Source organism: Callithrix jacchus, chromosome 3, assembly GCF_049354715.1.
Source record: "Callithrix jacchus isolate 240 chromosome 3, calJac240_pri, whole genome shotgun sequence".
Lineage (NCBI taxonomy): Eukaryota > Metazoa > Chordata > Mammalia > Primates > Cebidae > Callithrix > Callithrix jacchus.
In genome coordinates this window covers 47,287,706-47,309,486 of record NC_133504.1, presented here as the reverse complement: position 1 = coordinate 47,309,486, position 21,781 = coordinate 47,287,706, and the positions used below count along the sequence as shown (strand labels likewise).

At 36.8% G+C, this 21,781-nt stretch overlaps 1 protein-coding gene across 3 annotated transcripts in view; it reads right to left on the bottom strand.

The window, feature by feature from the left end:
* IQCM (IQ motif containing M) overlaps positions 1–21,781 on the bottom strand; it is a 495,919-nt gene that overhangs the window by 204,201 nt on the left and 269,937 nt on the right. For all 3 annotated transcript variants that reach the window (XM_035292858.3, XM_078367842.1, XM_078367841.1), the window contains 2 exons: positions 14,574–14,718; positions 3,394–3,528 (listed from right to left, as the gene is read on the bottom strand). In XM_035292858.3, coding sequence (XP_035148749.3) covers positions 3,394–3,528; positions 14,574–14,718 — 280 coding nt within the window. The remainder of the gene's footprint in view (positions 1–3,393; positions 3,529–14,573; positions 14,719–21,781) is intronic.

Below are 21,781 nucleotides of genomic sequence, written 5' to 3'. Positions count from 1 at the left end.
GACCAATAGAACAGAATAGAGGCCTCAGAAATAACATCACATGTCTACAACCATCTGGTCTTTGACAAACCTGATAAAAACAAGCAATGGGGAAAGGATTCTCTATTTAATAAATAGTGTTGGGCAAACTGGCTAGCCATATGCAGAAAGCTGAAACTGGATCCCTTCCTTACACCTTATACAAAAATTAACTCAAGATGGATTAAACACTTAAACATAATACTTACCACCATCAAAACCCTAGAAGAGAACCTAGGCAATATCCTTCAGGACATAGGCATGGACAAAGACTTCATGACTAAAACACCAAAAACAATGGCAACAAAAGCCAAAATAGACAAAAGGGATCCAATTAAAATAAGAGCTTCTGCATAGCAAAAGAAACTAACATCAGAGTGAGCAGACAACCTAGAGAATGAGAGAAAATTTTTGCAATCTATCCATCTGACAAAGGGCTAATATCCAGAATCTATAACAGGCTTAAACAAATTTACAAGAAACAAACAAACAAACAATCCCATCAAAAAGTAGGCAAAGGATATGAACAGTCCCTTCTCTAAAGAAGACATTTATGCAGCCAACAAACAAGAAAAAAGCTCATCATCACTGGTCATTAGAGAAATGCAAATGAAAACCACATGGAGATACCATCTCATGCCAGTTAGAATGGCAATCATTAAAAAGTCAGGATGCTGGTGAGGATGTGGAGAAATAGGAACACTTCTACACTGTTGGTGGGAGTGTAAATTCGTTAAACCATATTAGTTCAATCATTGTGGAAGACAGTGTGGTGATTCCTCAAGGATCTAGAACTAGAAATACTATTTCACCCAGTAATCCCATTACTAAGTAAATACCCAAAGGATTAGAAATCATTCTACTATAAAGACACAATCACATGTATGTTTATTGCAGCACTCTTTACAATAGCAAAGACAATCCAAATGCTCATCAGTGATAGATTGTGGCACATGCACCCCATGGAATACTATGCAGCCATAAAAAAGGGTGAGTTCATGTCCTTTCAGGGACATGGATGAAACTGGAAACCATAATTCTCAACAAACTAACACCAGAACAGAAAACCAAACAACATATGTTCTCACTCATAAGTGGTAGTTGAGCAATGAGAACACATGGACACAGGGAAGGGAACATCACACACCGGGGCCTGTCAGGGAATAGGGGGCTAGGGAAGAGATAGCATTTGGAAAAATACCTAATGTAGATGGCAAGTTGATGGATGTAGCAAACCACCATGACCTATGTAACAAACCTGCACATTCTGCACATGTATCCCAGAACTTAAAGTATAATAATAATAATAAAACAATTCAACAGCAAAAAGAACAAATAATACACAAACACAATCAACAAAATGAAAAGAGAACCTATGAAATGGGAGAAAATATTTGTAAACCATATACCTGTTAAATAATTAATATCCAAAATGATAAGCATACAACTTAATAGCAAAACCTCCCAAATAATTCAATTCAAAAATGGCCAACAAACCTAAATAAACATTTTTCCATAGAAGATATGCAAATGGCAAAGAGGTATATGATCATCAGGGAAATGTAAGTAAAAATGCCAGTGAGATATTACCTCACACCTATTATTATAACTATTATTAAAAAGACACAAGATAGCAAGTATTGGCAAAGATGTAGAGAAAAGGGAATCCTTGTACACCATTAATAGAATGCAGATTAGTATACCCATTATGTAAAACAATATGTAATTTCCATAAACAATTAAAATAGAATGGCCGGGCGCGGTGGTTCATGCCTGTAATCCCAGCACTTTGGGAGGCCGAGGTGGGTGGATCCCGAGGTCAAGAGATCGAGACCATCCTGGTCAACATGGTGAAACCCCGTCTCTACTAAAAATACAAAAATTAGCTGGGCATGGTGGCACGCGCCTGTAATCCCAGCTACTCGGGAGGCTGAGGCAGGAGAATTGCCTGAACCCAGGAGGCGGCGGTTGCGGTGAGCCGAGATCGCGCCATTGCACTCCAGCCTGGGTAACAAGAACGAAACTCCATCTCAAAAAAAAAAAAAAAAAAAGTAGAACTACCATAAGATTCAACAATCCTACTACTGCATATATATCCAAAGAAATGAAATCATTTTGTTAAAGAAGTATCTGTACCCCCATTGCAGCATTATTCACAATAGCCAAGATAAGAAAGCAATGTAAGCGCTTATCAACAGATGAATGAATAAAGAAAATTTGGTATTATACACAAAAGAATACTATTCAGCCTTTAAAACTAAGAAAATTGTGTCATTTGTCTCAATAAAGATGAACTTGGAAGACATTATGTTAAGTTAAATAAGCCAGATACAAAAACACAAACACTGTGTAGTCTCACTTATATGTGGAATCTATTAAAGTTAATATAAAAACAGAATAGGATGGCAGTTTCCAGGGCTGAGGGTTGGAGGGAATTAAGATGTTGGTCAAAACATACGAGAATTCAGTTTGAAAGAAAAATAAGTTCTAAGTATCTAATGTACAGCATGGTGACTGTAGTTAATACTGTATTGATTACCTGAAATAGGCTAGAAAAATAGATCTTACATGTCCTCACCATGCACTCACACTCACACACAAGGTGACTATGAATGGTGATGGATATATGATTAATTTGGTTGTGGTAGTCATTACATAATGAATATGTATCTCAAATTATCACATTACATCTTTAATATAAACCATTTTAATTTGTCAATTATGCTTCAATAAACCTGGGGGAAAAAGAAAGAAAAGCTGAGAAGAATCTTTAAAAATCCAAGGAAAATTCATTGATTTTTCATGCCTTCGTGACAATTTACATCCCCTTATTGGTCTTAAGTGAAGAGAGAAATCCTGCTCCACTTAAATTATTAATATCTTTGTAAACAATATTTTATATACTATTCAGAAATGATTTTCTGTGACAGTCTATTGTATTGAAAAAGCTTAAAATGTTTATATATTTTAACTGAACTATGTTCTCCAGTATCAAATGTAATTATCCAGGCAAAAGTCTACTAGCATCAGTATTTAAAATACAATAGTTTAAAATATACTCAGTTTGATGTAACTTACTTTATATCAAAAATACTTAAAAACTATGAAAATGAAAACCATCTCTTCCATCTCCCTCCAAAAACCTGTATTGTATTAACTTATTTTAACCTACTTTTCACATATTTTCCTTCACATATATTAAGCTCACATACAAAGAAATTTGAGGAAAAGGACTTATAAAACAAGTTTAGTAAAAGTAAGAGAAGGAATGAAGAAAAGAAGAGAACAACTGAGAAAAGCTGCGAGAGAGAAAAGAAGGAAGTGGAAAGGAAAAGAAAGAAAAAATAAAAGAAGAAGAAATGAGAAACCACTCACCTTGATGGACCAGGTCCCAAGTATCATCAATTTGTTTCTGAGTTGGGAAGTGACCACAGTCACTGAAGAAACTGGGTAGCTCACCTCTTTCTATTTTTTGCCAATCTTCTCTCTTAGCAAACATTATTTCATAGACTAAAAGGACGAAAATGTAAATGAATATATTTTCTTTTAAAAAATATATCAAATAAAAAACTTTAACTCTAGCTTTATTTTCATGTCCACTAGTAACTCTCAATGATTAGACTAGCACTATGTCAACCTTCTGGCAAAGAGTAGAAGGAAGTGGGCATGCTTCTCTCTCCCCACATTCCACAGTAGTGAAACTTTTACTTGAATCCCCAAGATGAATACCGGTATCTTCTATACTGGCTTCATGACAATTGACCATAAATCCTACAATGTAAACTCAACCATTTCATAAGACATAGCTTTTATTCCTGGACTTCAGGGGACATAACTCCTACTGATCCATTTAACTCTTCATTGTTTATTAGCTACTCTAATCTTTTCATTTCCTTTTGGCTTTTACTCATATTCTAACTACTTACCTTGGTAATTCCACTTTGGATGGCTTATTCTATTTCTAAAGTTGCCCCCAAATTGGGAGCAATGTATACTTTTTGCTCACTAACTTCATGTATTCTACTTTCACATATATATATATTTATTGCATTTTAGGTTCTGGGGTACATGTAAAGAACATGCAGGATTGTTGCATAGGTATATACAAGGCAATGTGGTTTGCTGCCTTCCTCCCCTTCACCTATATCTGGCTTTTCTCCCCATGTTATCTCTCCCCAACTCCCTACCCCCCAACTGTCCCTTCCCTAGTCCCCCACAACAGATCTCAGTGTATGATGATGCTCCCCTCCCTGTGTCCCTGTATTCTCAATGTTCAACACCCACCTATGAGTGATAACATGCAGTGTTTGATTATCTGTTCTTATGTCAGTTAGCTGAGAATGGTTTCCAGATTCATCCATGACCCTACAAAGGAAATGAACTCATCATTTTTTATGGCTGCATAGTATTCCATGGTGTATATGTGCCACATTTTCCCTATCCTGTCTAACATCAATGGGCATTTGGATTGGTTCCAAGTCTTTGCTATTGTAAACAGTGCTGCAATGAACATACGTGTGCATGTGTCCTTATAGTAGAATGATTTATAATCCTTTGGGTATATACCCAGTAATGGAATTGCTGAGTCAAATGGAATTTCTATTTCTAGGTCCTTGAGGAATCACCACACTGTCTTCCACAATGGCTGAACTAATTTACAGTCCTACCAACACTGTAAAAGTGTTCCTATTTCTCCACATCCTCTCCAGTATCTGTTGTCTCCAGATTTTTTAATGATCGCCATTCTAACTGGCATGAGATGCTATCTCAGTGTAGTTTCGATCTGCATTTCTCTAATGACCAGTGATGATGAGCATTTTTTCATGTCTGTTGGCCTCATATAGGTCTTCTTTTGAAAAGTGTCTATTCATATCGAATTTGCCCACTTTTGAATGGGTTTGTTTGTTTTCTTCTTGTAAATCTGTTTTAATTCTTTGTAGATTTTGGATATAAGCCCTTTGCCAGATGGGTAGATTGCAAAAATTTTTTCCCATTCTGTTGGTTGCTGGTTCACTGTAATGATTGTTTCTTTTGCTGTGCAGAAGCTCTGGAGTTTAATTAGATCCCATTTGTCTATTTTAGCTTTTGTTGCCAATGCTTTTCATGTTTTAGTCATGAAGTCCTTGACTATACCTAAGTCCTGAGTGGTTTTGCCTAGGTTTTCTTCTAAGGTTTTTATGGTGTTAGGTCTTATTGTTAAGTCTTTAATCAATCTGGAGTTAATTTTAATGTAAGGTTTCAGGAAGGGGTTCAGTTTCTGCTTTCTGCGCATGGCTAGCCAGTTTTCCCAACACCATTTATTAAACAGGAAATCCTTTCCCCATTGCTTGTTACTGTCACGTTTGTCAAAGATCAAATGGCTGTAGATGTGTGGCATTGCCTCGAAGGCCTCTATTCTGTTCCATTGTTCTATATCTCTGTTTTGGTACCAGTACCATGCTTTTCTGATAACCATAGCCTTGTAGTATAGTTGGAAGTCAGGTACTGTGATGCCTCCAGCTTTGTTCTTTTTGCTTAGAATTGACTTGGCTCTTTGGGCTCTATTTTGGTTCCATATGAAGTTTAAAGTGGTTTTTTCCAGTTTGGTGAAGAAGGTCATTGGTAGCTTGATAGGGATAGCATTGAATCTATAAATTACTTTGGGCAGTATGGCCATTTTCACAATATTGATTCTTCCTAACCATGAGCATGGGATGTTTCTCCATCTGTTTGTGTCCTCTCTTACTTCCTCAAGCAGTGGTTTGTAGATCTTCTTGAAAAGATCCTTTACATCCTTTGTTAGTTGTATTCCTAGGTATTTTATTATCTTTGTAGCAATTGTGAATGGTAGTTCACTCTGAATTTGGCTCTCTTTAAGTCTGTTATTGGTGTATAGGAATGCTTCTGATTTTTGCACGTTGATTTTGTATCCTGAGACTTTGCTGAAGATGCTTATCAGTTTGAGGAGATTTTGGGCTGAGACAATAGGGTCTTCTAAATACACAATCATGTCATCTGCAAATAGAGATGATTTGACTTCCTCCTTTCCTAATTGAATGTGCTTTATTTCTTTTTCTTGCCTGATTGCTCTGGCCAGAACTTCTAATACTATATTGAATAGGAGTGGTGAGAAAGGGCATCTTTGTCTAGTGCCAGATTTCAAAGAGAATACTTCCAGTTTTTGCCCATTCAGTGTGATATTGGCTGTGGGTTTGTCATAAATAGCTTTTATTATTTTGAGATATGTTCCTTTGATACCTAGTTTATTGAGAGTTTTTAGCATAAAGGGCTGTTGAATTTTGTCAAAGGCCTTCTGTGTTATCTATTGAGATAATCATGTGGTTTTTGTCTTTGTTTCTGTTTATGTGGTGAATTACATTTATAGACTTGTGTATGTTGTACCAGACTTGCATCCCCGGGATGAAGCCTACTTGATCATGATGGATAAGTTTTTTGATATACTTTTGCAATCAGTTTACCAGTATTTTATTGAAGATTTTTGCATCTATGTTCATCATGGATATTGGCCTGAAGTTTTCTTTTCTTGTTGAGTCTCTTCTGGGTTTTGGTATCAGGATGATGTTGGATTCATAAAATGATTTGGGTAGGATTCCCTCTTTTGGGATTGTTTAGAATAGTTTCAGAAGAAGTGGTACCAGCTCCTCTTTGTATGCCTGGTAGAATTCCACTGTGAACCCATCTGGACCTGGGCTTTTTTTGGTTGGTAAGCTATTAATTGCTGCCTCAACTTCAGCCCTTGGTATTGGTATATTTCGGGTTTTGACTTCTTCCTGGTTTAGGCTTTAAAAGGTCTAAGTGTCCAGGAATTTATCCATTTCTTCCAGGTTTAATGGTTTATGTGTATAGAGTTCTTTGTAGTAATCTCTGATGGTGGTTTGTATTTCTGGGAAATCTGTGGTGATATCCCCTTTATCATTTTTTATTGCATCTATTTGATTATTCTCTCTTTTCTTTTTTATTAATCTGGCTAGTGGTCTTTCTATTTTGTTGATCTTTTCAAAAAACCAGCTCCTGGATTTATTGATTTTTTGAACTGTTTTTTGTGTTTCTATCTCCTTCAGTTCTGCTCTGATCTTAGTTATTTCTTGTCTTCTGCTAACTTTTGAATTTTTTGATCTTGCTTCTCTAGCTCTTTCAATTTTGATGATAGGGTATTGATTTTAGATCTTTCCTTGCTTCTCATATGGCCATTTATTGCTGTAAATTTTCCTCTAGACACTGCTTTAAATATGTCCCAGAGATTCTGGTACATTGTGTCTTTATTCTCACTGGTTTAGAAGAAAATCTTTATTTCTGCCTTAATTTCATTGTTTATCCAGTCAACATTCAACAGCCAGTTATTCAGTTTCCATGAAGTTGTGTGGTTCTGAATTAGTTTCTGAATTCTGAGTTCTAATTTGATTGCACTGTGGTCTGAGAGTCTGTTTGTTATGATTTCTGTTCTTTTGCATTTGCTGAGGAGTGATTTACTTCCAATTATGTGGGCAATTTTAGAGTAGGTGTGATGTGTGAGAAGAATGTATATTCTGTGGATTTGGGGTGCAGAGTTCTGTAAATGTCTATTAGGTTTGCTTGGTCCAGGTCTGAGTTCAAGTCCTGGATAACCTTGTTAATTTTCTGACTCATTGATCTGTCTAATATTGACAGTGGAGTGTTAAAGTCTCCTACTATTATTGTGTGGGAGTCTAAGTCACTTTGTAGGTATTAAGGACTTGCTTTATTTATCTGGGTGCTCCTGTATTGGGTGCATATATATTTAGGATCATTAGCTCTTCTTGTTGCATTGATCCTTTTACCATTATATAATGCCTGTCTTTGTCTCTTTTGACCTTTGTTGGTTTAAAGTCTATTTTATCAGAGACTAGGACTGCAACTCCTGCTTTTTTTTTTTTTTTTTTTTTTTTTTTTTTGCTCACCGTTTGCTTGGTAAATCTTCCTCCATCCCTTTATTCTGAGCCTATTTCTATCCTTGCATGTGAGATGGTTTCCTGGATACAGCACACCAATGGTTTTTGAGTTTTTTATCCAATTTGCCATTCTGTGTGTTTTGATTGGGGCATTTAGCCCATTTACATTTAAGGCTAATATTGTTATATGTGAATTTGATCCTGCCATTTTGATGCTAGCTGGTTGTTTTGCCTATTAGTTCATGGAATTTCTTCATTGTGTTGATGCTCTTTACCATTTGGTATGTTTTTGGAGTGGCTGATCCTGGTAATTCCTTTCTATGTTTAGTGCTTCTTTCAGGAGCTCTTGTAAAGCAGGCCTAGTGGTCGTGAAATCTCCAACCAATTGCTCCTTTGTAAAGGATTTTATTTTTCCTTCCCTTATGAAGTTTCATTTGGCTGGATATGAAATTCTAGGTTGAAAGTTCTTTTCTTTCTTTTTTTTTTTTTTGAGACGGAGTTTTGCTCTTGTTACCCAGGCTGGAGTGCAATGGCACGATCTCAGCTCACTGCAACATCCACCTCTTGGGTTCAGTCAATTCACCTGCCTCAGCCTCCTAAGTAGCTGGGATTACAGGCATGTGCCACCATGCCCAGCTAATTTTTTGTATTTTTAGTAGAGACGGGGTTTCACCATGTTGACCAGGATGGTCTAGATCTCTTGACCTTGTGATCCACCCGCCTCAGCCTCACAAAGTGCTGGAATTATAGGTGTGAGCCACCGCGCTAGCCCGTGAAAGCTGTTTTCTTTAAGGATATTTAATATTGGCCCCCACTGTCTTCTGGCTTGTAGGGTTTCTGCTGAAAGATCTGCTGTGGGTCTGATGGGCTTCCCTTTGTGGGTTACCCAACCTTTCTCTCTGGCTGCCCTTAGCATTTTTTCCTTCATTTCAACCCTGGTGAATCTGACAATTATGTGCCTTGGGGCTGCTCTTTTTGAGTAATATCTTTGTGGTGTTCTCTGTATTTCCTGGACTTGAATATTGGCCTGTCTTGCTAGGTTTTCCAGAATAATACCCTGAAGAGTGTTTTCCAGGTTGGATTCTCCATCACATTCAGGTACACCTATGAAAGGTAGGTTAGGTCTTTTCACATAATCCCATATATCTTGGATGCTTTGTTCATTTCTTTTTACTCTTTTTTCTCTAATCTTGCCTTCTCATTTTATTTCATTGAGTTGATCTTCAATCTCTGATATCCTTTCTTCTGCTTGGTCGATTCAGATATTGAAACTTGTATATGCTTTGCGACGTTCTTGTGTGGTGTTTTTCAGCTCCATCAATTCATTTATTGTCCTCTCTAAGCTGTTTATTCTCATTAGCATTTTGTCAAACCTTTTTTCAAGGTTCTTAGTTTCTTTGCATTAGGTTCGAACATGTTCTTTTAGCTCAGAGAAGTTTGTTTTTACCTACCTTCTGAAACCTGTTTCTGTCAATTCATCAGACTCATTCTCTATCCAGCCTTGTTCCCTTGCTGGTGCAGAGTTGTGATCCCTTGGAGGAGGAGAGGTGTTCTGGTTTTGGCTTTTTTCATCCTTTTTGCACTGGTTTCTTCCCATCTTTGTGGATTTATCTACCTGTGGTCTTTGTGGTTGGTGGCTTTCAGATGAGGTCTCTGAGTGGATGTCCTTTTTGTTGCTGATGAAGTTATTTCTTTCTGTTTCTTAGTTTTCCTTCTAACAGTCAGGCCCCCACTGTTGTAGGACTGCTGGAGGTCCCCTCCAGACCCTGCTTGCCTGGGGATCACCTGCAGCAGCTGCAGAACAGTAAGGGTTGTTGCCAGTTTCTTCTTCTGTTATCTTTGCCTCAGAAGGATACTCACCAGATGTCAGTCTGAGCTTTCCTTTATGAGGTGTCTCTTGGGTTATACGGGGGTCAGGGGCTGCTTGGGGAGATTCTGTCTCCATTGTTTTATTCAGAGCTGCTGGGCAGGTACATTTAAGTCTGCTGCAGCAGAACTCATATCCGCCTCATTTTTCCAAGGTGCTCTGTCCGAGGAAGGTGGGGTTTTATTTATAAGTTCCTGACATTCTGCTATCTTTTTTCAGAGATGCCCTGCCCAGCAAGGAGGTAGCCTAGTCACAGTCTGCCAGCAGAGGTGGTGCTGAGCTCCCGTGAGCTTTGCCCAGCTGCTTTGTGAACTTCCTTGCAGTTTTGTTTATAGGGGTATACTCAGAAGTGCCTTGGTAATGGCATTCTGTCTCAATAATGGCAGACTGTCTCTGTAATGGCAGACTGCCACGGTAATGGTGGATTGCCTTGGTAGTGGCAGACTGCCTTGGTAGTGGTTGACTGCCTTGGTAATGGCCAATGTCGTTCCCCCAACAGAGCCAGAGAGTCCTGGGTCCAGCTATGCTTGCTGTGAAACTCTCAATCCAGAGCATTTCAGATTGCTGGTCTTGGCGAGGGTGGGACCTCCCTGTTTCAGCCCCCTTTTTTTCAGTTGAATGAGTGACTCTGTCTCCCAGGCATTCCAGTCACCAGTTGAAACAGCACCTGGATTTGTGTCAGTTTTTGTGTGGAAACCCACTGCCCTGGCTAAAATAGCCACGCTGGAGACTTGTGGCACTTTTCTGCCTGGGAATCTCCTGGTCCGTGGGCAGTATAAATTCATTTGGAAATGTGGTGATCACTAATCCTCTGTGTTTTCACTGGGAACTGCAATCTAGAGCTGTTCCTATTTGGCCATCTTGGATCCCTACTTTCACATTTAAGGTACTTTGGCATCCTGGCTTAAGAAAACTACCACAGAAAACCACTCAGTTGGGTGGCCTATCACTCATCTCCCATACTTGACATTAGAAAGGAGTTAGACAATGAGAAAGAGAACTGATGCATATAGTTTGTAAGTGTAGTTTTCCATAAATAATTTTTTTTTTTTTCGAAAAAGTGACACTGAGTGTCTACTTTGAAGTGTTACATTTAACCCCATGAAGCTGATTGAATAAGTCAGCATTTACAGGATGTCAGGAACTGTTCACAGGTTTAGCTCTTGCTGCCAATGACAAAGGGTACCAGGGTGGTTTCTAACAAAAGTTTTATCATCCTGGCACACAACCACATGGATTCAGTTTTTACATTCATTCCTTCATTTTGTTGAAGGAGATAGTCATGAGATGTCAACAAATTCAAGACATATTTAATGACTGTCTAAATATGAATAGCTATTTGAGATCTTGAAACACAGCAGTAAAATAAATGAAAATTTATATTTAGTATATTTATGACTGTTTGTCTCTTTTGAAACAAGCAAACTAGATCCGGTTCTTTCAGTGCCCCATCTATATCTCCATGTCCCTTACTTCTGGGCATGCTAATTTGACTTTCAATTGCCAGCATCCGCATTCCATTGCCTAAGGGCTCCCTCTGGCTGCAGGCATTTACTCAGCCCACCTGTGCAGCAAGCCAGACACAAAGGAAACTAAGACCCCCTTTGGAGTGGGCCTCAACCACTGACTCAGGGGAGCTGGTTGATATAGACACAGCACTAAAGGCAAGTTGTTTACACTGTTTTTTCTTAGTTCCCTAGAGGAATTAGGCATTAGTAGTCCACATAGTAATTTGCTTGATACTGACTGGACTCTCTTTTGACTCCTTTCCCTGTCTCCTTTCTCCATTTGATGAACAGTATTGCCTAGGATTAACTCCCCAAAAAATTAGTTGTACTTGAATTCTTGTCTCAGGGTCTGATTCTAAACTAAAACAAAAAGAATGTCATCTTTTACTTTTGTGATTAAGTAAATTTATTTCTCCTTGAAAAAGTATATAGAGCTTTATTAGTTTCTCCTTGAATTAATCAGTTTCATATGTTTCTCACAAGATAATATTGATGTGCCTATTAATATTATGTCTTTGAAACAGTATTTATTGTGAACAGTGCCCTTAACCTGTGTATTATGCCCTATGAGCAAAGTTTCAGCAACATGCTAGGATAATTAGTATTCAAGGATGATATATTTAGGGTAAATATAAAATTTAAATCATGAAAATTAATAAAATTTTCTGATTATTGAAAGATACTTTAAAATGTGTATAGATATCTGCCAAGTATCATCAACCAATTAGCTGTCAACACATGGATAAAGAAAGGATGAAAGAAATTTTCTAAGTAACATGAAGATAAATTAGAACTTGCAAATTATGTCTCTGTTGAGTTACTTTACCCCTCAATGTAGTAAATGGATGTTTTGGTTGGTAATTCTTTAAATTATTCATTTACCAAATTCTGTTCTACTCTTCAGCTCCTATATTAGAGCACTATCTGTCCTAATTGGACTCCTTTATTCTGTTTTGGCCTCATGTTAGCCTATTCTCAACAAAATTACCAGAGTGATATCTGCAACACAAGTTGCTTCATAGTCTGTTCCCAGTCCTCCAGTGGCTTCCCAGTTCTCTCAAGGTAAAATGCAATGGTCTATAAAGCTTGCCACAACCTGCACTCCCACTACCCTTCCAATTTCATTTTACTCTGCTCTCAACTCAAAACTTTATTCCAGTAATATTAGTCTCCTGGCTTCCTCTAAGACTAGCTGCCTCCAAATTAAGACCTTTGGGCTTGCTGCTCCCTCTGCTTAGAACCTTCTTTCCCCATAATCTACTTGGCTTATCCCTCACTTTCTACAAGAGTTTACTGAAAAACCTTCTCAGCTAGAAAGCAGCAGAGTTCAGGCTGGAAACAGAAATCACAGTATCTATTTTTTTCAAACTGAAGGGATATTTTAGAATGCAAAAATATTGTAATCTGCAGTTACAAATTGAGAAGGAGAAGTGATGGAAAGAAAAATAAAGCTATGAAAAATAAGCAACATTCTATAAGAATAAAAATGAATTTAGTGATAGTTTGAGGTATGAAGAGAAGACTAATTGAGTAAAATAGTAGGAGCATTTTGAAAAGAATATGTGATTTGGAAGTCAGTAGCTTAAAATTAAAGTATAAAATTGGCATATTCATATTAGATTATGTAATATAAACTACTATCCATTAAAAAGTACTAATGGATAGTAAAAAGTACTAAGATCTTCCTGAATTTTGTACTAGTGGTATGGAGATTTTATGGCAAAAGTCTTAAAATCTGACACACTATCTCTCTCTCTCTCTCTCTCTCTCTCTCTCTCTCTCTCTCTCTCTCTCTCTCTGTCTCTCTCTCTCTCTCGCTTCTATAAGTAAAAGGAGTCTAAGTAGCTTACTAATTGGAGAAGGATCTTCTCTCTCTCTGCCTTTCTCTCTCTCTTGCTTTTTTGTTCTTTCTTCCTGTCTTTCCATCTCTCCAACACTTTGCTCTTTCTGCTCTTTTCTCTGGAAACAAGCTGTTGGGCTTGACTGGGTAAATTGATCTAGCAACCTCTGACTTATATACAACAATTGTGCTCTCTTTCTTCTCTCTCTCTGACTTCTTCCTCCCTCTACCTCTAGCCACAGAAAAGAAATTATTCTAACTCAAAGAGTTCTGGTTATCTGTAAATAGCTTTTGGCACATAATTTTATCATAACTAATAAACAATGAAAAATATCATTTTAACAAATATTTTTTAGACCTTCTTATAAACCAGGCATTTTCTAGATAGTGAGTATTTACTGATAAATATATGTCTCTCTTACTATCTCTCTCCCTCTCTCTGTCTCTCTCTCGGTTCTGTAAGTAAAAGGAGTCTAAGTAGCTTCCTAATGGAAGAAGGATCTTCTCTTTCTCCACCTCTCTTGCTTTTTCTTGCTTTCTTGTTCTTTCTTCTTCCTGTCTTTCCATCTGTAAGTTCCCTGCCTTCATGGAACTTACAGTCTTAAATGTAAAATAAACACTGTATTTTTTTTCACATTTTTACCTTATAAAGCAGTAAGAAAATGATTCCTTTTAAATATAATTCACTTGTATCATTTTTTTAGTCAAGAAACTAGCCCTAATAATCTATCCTAATCCTAAGCAATACTGAATTCATTCAATATAAATCTAAACTGGGATTTCTGAAAATTAAGATATAAATTGGAGAATTTGTTCTGTGAGTAGAATTCTAATATTAATAAGCAATATGTTGTTTAGTATGCTCAGTGTCCATTAACTATTCTCCTGGTATAAATACTTAATTTTCCTTTGTGCAGCTACCCCTCCTCCAATAAACACAGTGTCTGTGCAATTCTCAAGCAAGATTCCTTACCCTCCCACTGCAAAGTGTTGGATTTTTGACTCAAGCTATAAGGATCAGTTGCTGTCTCCCTGGAATATGAATTTAAAGCATAGGAACAAAGAGTCTTTAAGTGGTAGGGCTTATCTATCCCCCAGAGGGGAATCGAGATTGTCCCTTATTTCCTGCTGCCTAGATCTCTGAAGCAATTGTGTTTCATACTCAGTCTGAAATCTGATTCTTTAACTATCTTTGCAACACTCTCTCATTAAATTTCCTCTTTGCTTTAGATAGCTAGAATGAGTTTTCTGTTACTTGCAGAGAATTCTAATAAATTAATTCAAATATACAATATGCTAACTTAAAATGCAAATTGTTTACAGAATATAAAATATAATCTACCTTTGCTTTCTACAGATAATTATATGTAAAATTTCAATGGTTAAATTAACTCCAAGCTTAAATTCAAACCAGAAGTATCTGCATCACTTACATTTTTTTCGATCCATCCATTCCTCTAGCTCTGCTAAGTTGACAATTTGTCTTGTCCTCCAAAGACCATGTCGATATCGAACACGGTGGATTAGTCTGCGATACATGTTAATAACTGCTTTCACATCCGTTCCATGATACGAAGCCTACAAAGACAGAAAAGCTCCTTATATATTTCTGGTATTTATATTTAATTTGACTTTGCCCCTTTCATTTAGTCTATTTCACCCAGTTTCTTAAATTATGAGTGTACGTATTGTTTATTGCCTAGTTTGGTTAAACATATGCATTGTAGAGTAACATCATCTCCCTGAAGTTCAAAGATTTCCATTATGAATTGTCTTATCATTATCTATTCACACTTCTCATAGAATAGAGGCTCCAATATTGGCTTTTTTTATCGGCACTTTCTATACTGGTATCCAGATTTCTATAATATGTAGCCCACTCTGCCGGAAATGAAATAGTCTTACTAAGGTATTACTCGAATCTTTGTCTTTTATTTCCTTTGGAAACTGTACATTCGTGGTTTCTACCAGTTTTTCATTGGAATTTTCAAGGATTTTTGTTGATTTCTAAATATCTCTTTGAATATTAAAGAAATTAGCCCTTTTCAGCATATGTGCAAATTTTGTTTTATTAGTTTACCTGTGACTACATTCTTCTGTGTATGCATTTTCAACATTTCACCAGAACAGTTTTTTTAATTAAAGTTTTAAAAATGTACCTATTTCATATTTGTTTTTTCTTTTCTAAATAGACAGTCCCTTTTACTTAAAAAGTGAATTATTTTAACATTTTACATTTTCTGGTTTATTAATGTCTGTATATATCTTAATTAATTTCTTTCTTTCTAAATAAAATTTAGATTTATTTTCCTGTTCTTGACTTCTTAAAGGCTTAATTTTTTTAAATTTTCATTATTTCTAGTTTGTTTAGGAATATATTTACATTTACACATTTTCTGCTGAGTCAGCTTTCCTTTAATGTGTTTTGCATACCAATTTTATAAATGCAAAAAAACTGAAGCAGAAAATCTTTAAATAACTTTCCCAAGGCCTCATAGCTAGTAAGTTGTAGAATTTGTTTTGAAACCAGCATAGAGACATTCCAGAACCCACTTAAATATAGTTTATATTCCTTTTAATTTAGTGTTTTCAGCCATTCTTTTATTTATTTATTTATTTATTTATTTTTGAGGCGGAGTCTTGCTATTGCCAATCTGGAGTGCAGTGGCATGATCTGGTTCACTGCACCCTCTGCTTCTCGTGTTCAAGAGATTTTCCTGCCTCAGCCTCCCGAGTAGCTGAGACTACAGGCACACCTCACCATGCCCAGCTAATTTTTGTATTTTTAGTAGATATGGGGGTTTCACCATGTTGGCCAGGATGGTCTCAATCTCCTGACCTGTGATCTGCCCACTTCGGCCTCCCAAACTGCTGGGATTACAGGCATGAGCCATAGCACCCCGCCATATTTTCACCCATTCTACAAGATTTTGTTTTGTTTCTTTCCTAGCATATTTCATATTATGTATTATTTTTCTTGTTGCTGTCATATCATTTTCCATTTATGTGAAATAATATTTTTTATTTATCTGAATGAAAAATAAATTAGCAAAAATTTACTACCTTCCTCTTCTTCTTTCTCCTTCCATTTGATGGCAGATTCTGGATGTTTGCTAATTTAATAACATTTTTCAATATGTTTGGTTGATTGGTTTTTTTTTGAAACAGAGTTTCTCCCTGTCACCCAGGCTGGAGTGCAATGGTGTGATCTTGGTTCACTACAATCTCCGCCTCTAGAGCTCAAAAGATTTCCTGCCTCAGCCTTTTGAGTAGGTGGGATTACAGGCACCAGCCACCATGCCCAGCTATTTCTTGTATTTTTACTAAAGACAGGGTTTAACCATGTTGGCCAGGGTGGTTTTAAACTCCTGACCTCAGGTGATCCACCCATCTCAACCTCCCAAAGTGCTGGGATTACCCGTGTGAGCCACCTTGCCTGGCCTCAGTGTGTATTTCTAATTTGCCTTTTGTTCAATAGGTTTTGTCTTAAAAAATAATACAAATTGGTTACACTTTGGCACATTCCCTACATATAAATCTTAGTGGGAGGCAGAACCCACTTCCCATCATTTGAAACCAAAAGTCAGATACTTATGACTCACACCTCTTCTGTTGCTAGGATATAGACATGTGAACTTCATCCACTGCCTGCACCAATCCCAAACCTTGAATGGAAACAAATAATACTTTTAAGAATAAATCATGGGAAATCGATTTGTGTGATAGAGTAACTGCAGCAGCAATATACATTTTTCAAGGGCAGTATTTGTGGAGGCAGAAACACCCAGGATTCAGTATCCACATCAGACTCTTGCTGTGTAGGATTTGGCTGGATTACTGGGAGCTACCCAGCCTTTATTATTCCTTTAGGTTTTTTAACTTAGTTCTCTAAACCTCTATGCAATATCCTACTCAACAACTTTCTGCTTAAATCTATAGGTGGATTTCTTTTGCTTATAATTAAAAATCAAGCAGTATTTTGATTGTATCTTTAAAACATGAGTAGAAAAGTTCCCTCTTGGATTATGCTGCTTAGACAGATGATGCTTCCGAGAAGAGGAAGGGCATTGGGCAGCTACCAACTTCAATTTGAGTGCCTTTTCCTCAGAATGTAATAACTCTTTTGAGGAGCACAACGTATCTTGTAAGGGAGCTCTTTTCAGATCTCAGGCATTTGCAAGTTTACCTAGGGCGTTTCATGGTTAGTAAGTTGAGCCAGAGAAAATGACAATGGTCCATCCATGTGGTTTTTATTACAGGGAGTGTCCCTAGCAGCCTTTGCATGGAAATATGCCTCAGCTATTGTGCTAGTACAGCTCAGTAGGTAAATCTTTTACTATAATTCTAAATATTTCTCAAGGTAGAATTTATCAGAAAAAAAGTATAAATTTCTATTTACTTTTTTTTTCCATGCTGTTCTCAGTAAACAATATAAACAAATTTCTACTAACAACAGCAATATTGTAATATAAAAGAGTTACTGCAAATTACTGATTATAATATTCCAATTTATATTAATTTGATGGACAAATGTATTATACTTATCAACATTTAATAAAATTTTCTAGTATATATTTCAGTTTGCTTTTGCTTGATATGGTCATTTTTTTAAGTAATTTATTCATTGCTTGGACAATTCCACCATCATATGACACTCAGTGAGACTTAATTTCTGTTACTATGTTTCTTATCAATTTGTGAGAGATCTTTATATGTTAGGCTTTTTTAAACTTTGTATCATATTTCAGTAAATATTTTGCTAGTTCGACTTTTTAACTCTGAATAAAGATGCTATAGACCCATAAGATATCCTGACCACATTTATTGATTGAAGTCTAACATTGTCTAATCATTTAGGTATGAAAATATCAAAAAAGGCTTTATTCAAAAACCTTATAAAAACAAAAAGGAAAATATTTTTAAATGACTGAACCTATACACAGTGAAGTAACAAGTGAACATTCTAAACAATTATCTCAAGCACATACACATAAACACACACTTACAAATATGCAATCCACAAATAACATTAAGTGTGATCCTTATAGTCCCTTCCCCACTCACTAAGAAACTAGTGAAAACTGTATCCATGGATAGCTACTGGACATGTGTGTCTCTTAGGTTTGATTCCTATTGCCCTTTTTCAGGCCTCTCCTCTATGTCCTTGTTGCTTGCTGTACCCCATTTTTATCTGAGTCAAAGTGATTATTTTTACAACTACCTGAAGCATATGCTTCAATCACTCTATGTCTAAATGCTCAGTATAAAAACTATTAAATATACATTCTTGGTCAACTTTATCATCAAATATAAAAAATAATATAGTTTTCCCCATGCATACTCTTCAAAATATTAAATAGCAGCTCCTGATTGCCATAGAAAGGGTGCTTCTCTGTAGACCATGGTTCTTGGCTTTATGTCTCTGATGTAAGCTAACCTGGATTAGCTCTGTTAGCATCAGGTGGGAGTGTTATCTAGCCTTGGCTTTTGGCAGGAAACTCCAATGTCCATTTTGAGCCTGACGTGAGAAAACACTCCACCAGTTGCAATGATTGGACACTACTGGTACCTCATATTTTATAGTGCCCTGGAGCCAGACAGACTTATGTTTGATTTTCAACTGTGTCACTTATTAGATGTCTAACTCTGGGTAATTATGTTACATCTCCATGCCTCATTTTTCATAATTACTAAAGAAAATTATACAACCTGGAGAAATGATACTACTCCAATTCTTGATCACCAACCTCAATGGGGTTCTCAAAGTGGCCTGGAATTTCACACAAGCTTTTTAAGACATCTCTTTACCATTTTCTGTATTACCTCAATCTCCTCAAACATTCAAACTCATCTAAATGCTTACTCTCAGCAAATGGCCTAATTCCTTACTTCACAAAGGGAGACAAAACAATTGGTTTATTGCAATCTCAACTTCCCAACACCAAACCTAAACACTTAGCTGCATCTACACAACATCTTCTCTTGCAACAATGGAGAAATACGTTTCCTTTCACTTAATGCTAATCCTGTTAAAGACCTTATAATATGAATTATCTTCATCTTTCTTGTATTGACAACCTTTTCTTTTACTGGCTTTTTCCAATGAGCATTTTAGCATAGTTAAACACTTTTTAAGTATGCTAAACGATCCTTCTGTAAACCTCATCATGTCTCAGTTTATCTACTTCAGATGTTTTCACTGCATGAACTTACTGTTACTAAACTCAGAAAATTCTGTCTAGCAGCATTGGAGACTATCAACCTAACCCTCTTTCTTGTACTGCCTTTCAAGTTCCTTGATCTAACATATTCTGGTTTTCTTCTTATCTCTCCGTTTACTGCTTTAGTGTTTGTGGAATACTCATCTTCTGCTTCCCCTTAAACACTAACCAGTCTTTCTCAATCTTTTCTTTATATGATTCTCTCTTTATTCTATATACTCTCCCTAGGCAATGACATTGACTTTCATGGCTCCAGTTAGTATCACTAATGATGATTCTCACATCCATGGGTGATGGCCAGTTTCAAGGAGGGCATCCTTGGTCCGAGAGCTGCATCAACATACTTAGAAGAGATTTCTCAAACTTCACATCCCTCCTAGCCCCCACATGCTGTTATACATCCTTCATGCTCTTGAAAATAATTTATTAAAGACATGCTTTAGGCTCCTAATATGTGCCAAGAATGTTCAAGACCTTATGAGTAGATTAAAGAACAGGAAAGATAAAATTTCTATTTTCAGGGGCTTACCTTTTAGTGAAAGGAACAATAATCTAATAAACAAATATATGTTAGGTGGCAGTAAGTGCCATGAAGAACAACAACGTGTTTTAAAAGAGACAGGGAGTGACTGCAGTGAGAGTTATTTTGTGCAGGTTAGTATGGGGCAGCTTTTCAATAATGTGACAATGAGCAGAGACCTGAATGAAGTAGAGGAGCATCACCTGTGGGAAGAGCGTTCTCAGACATATGATGAGATTCATGGCCAAAATGAGGCACTTTTATGGATGAGAGGGTTTTATATTCTTCCTCAGTGAAAAGACTTCAAGAACTACTGATGAATCCCAAGTCTTTCTATATGGCCTAATCTCTCTTCTGAATTTTGGTCCCATATACTCAACTGCTTCCCAGACATGTCAGGATTTCCCATAGAAGCTTTAAATTCGGTGTTGAAAATTGGGACTCAGTGTTAAAAACTCAGTGTTGCAAATTGGACTCTATGTTTGTTCTTTCTTCTGCTCCCTCCTGTCTGCCCTTCCCCTTAAAGTCTGCATTTCTCAACCATATACCAGATTTCTCAAGACAAGAACCTGGGAATCATTCTTGACTCTACCCTCTTCCTTATCTCCAAATACAACCAAACCCAAAGTCCTATCGCCACCATGCACTGGTTGATTGAAAAAGCATACTAGTTGTTCTCCCTCAATTTTGTCACCCTCTCCTCCCAAATCATTGTCCAAAGTCAGTAGTTTTTCTAAAATACAAATCTATTCATGTCACTGATCTATTTTAAAGGCATCCATTCGCAGACACCAAGTATAAACTCCTTAGTAAAGTTTTTAAGAGCATTACTAATCTGACTCCTATCATCAGCCTCCTTTATTGTCCTCCCAAATATGTCCCAGTCCCCTAAATGTAATTAGCTCACCTAAGCTCATGGAGACTGTCTTTCCTGTGCCTCTCAGCCTTCCAGTCTACCTGACAAAATAAGGTTACCCCTCATCCTCCAGATCTCAGTTTATTGATCTTATCCAGTTGCCACACCAAAAACACTTGGGGTTAAATGGCCTTTCTAAATGCTCTAATGATATCTAAGACTTCTTTTAGTTGTCTACATTGCTCACTAGACTACGTATGCTCTTCACACACCAGGAAGGAAACTGGAGTCAGTATATAGTAACTAATATCAAATTTGAAAACACATATGTTATTGAATAAATGAACATAGGTCTCCAGGTAGTTGTAGTAGTGTTACGTTATTTAATAAAACTTTTCTACACAACAGGAATCCCAAACCCCTGGGCCACAGACCAATTGGTCTGTGGCCTGTTGGGAACCAGGCTGCACAGCAGGAGGTGAATGGTGGGTAAGTAAGCATTACCACCCGAGCTCCTCCTCCTGTCAGATCAGTGGAAACATTCAATTCTCATAGGAGAGAGAATCCTACGGTGAACTGCACATGCGAGGAATTGAGGTCATTCTTTCTTTATGAGACTTTAATGCCTGATGATCTTAAGTAGAACAGTTTCATCCTGAAAACATTCCTGCTCCTGCCCTGGTCCACGGAAAAATTGTCTTCCATGAAACTGGTCTCTGGCACCATAAAGGTTGGGGACTGCTACTATACAAGGTGACATGTCCATGAATAGTTTCAGATTTTGTTATTATTTCTGTTTTGTTCTTTTGAGATGATAGGAAATTCCTACTTTATCAAAGTTTCAAACAAGTCTGTAACATCCAAAATATTGAAGACCATTGAGTTATGTATAAGACATTGCTTTGGTAATACTGAAACTCAGATTCTCCAAGACTGTTCCAAATTTATTGATTCAATAAATATTTATTAAAAGCCAATTTCAAACATTTTTTATTATTGTAGCCATCAACCATTCAAATATCCTGGAATTTCAACATTTTTAGC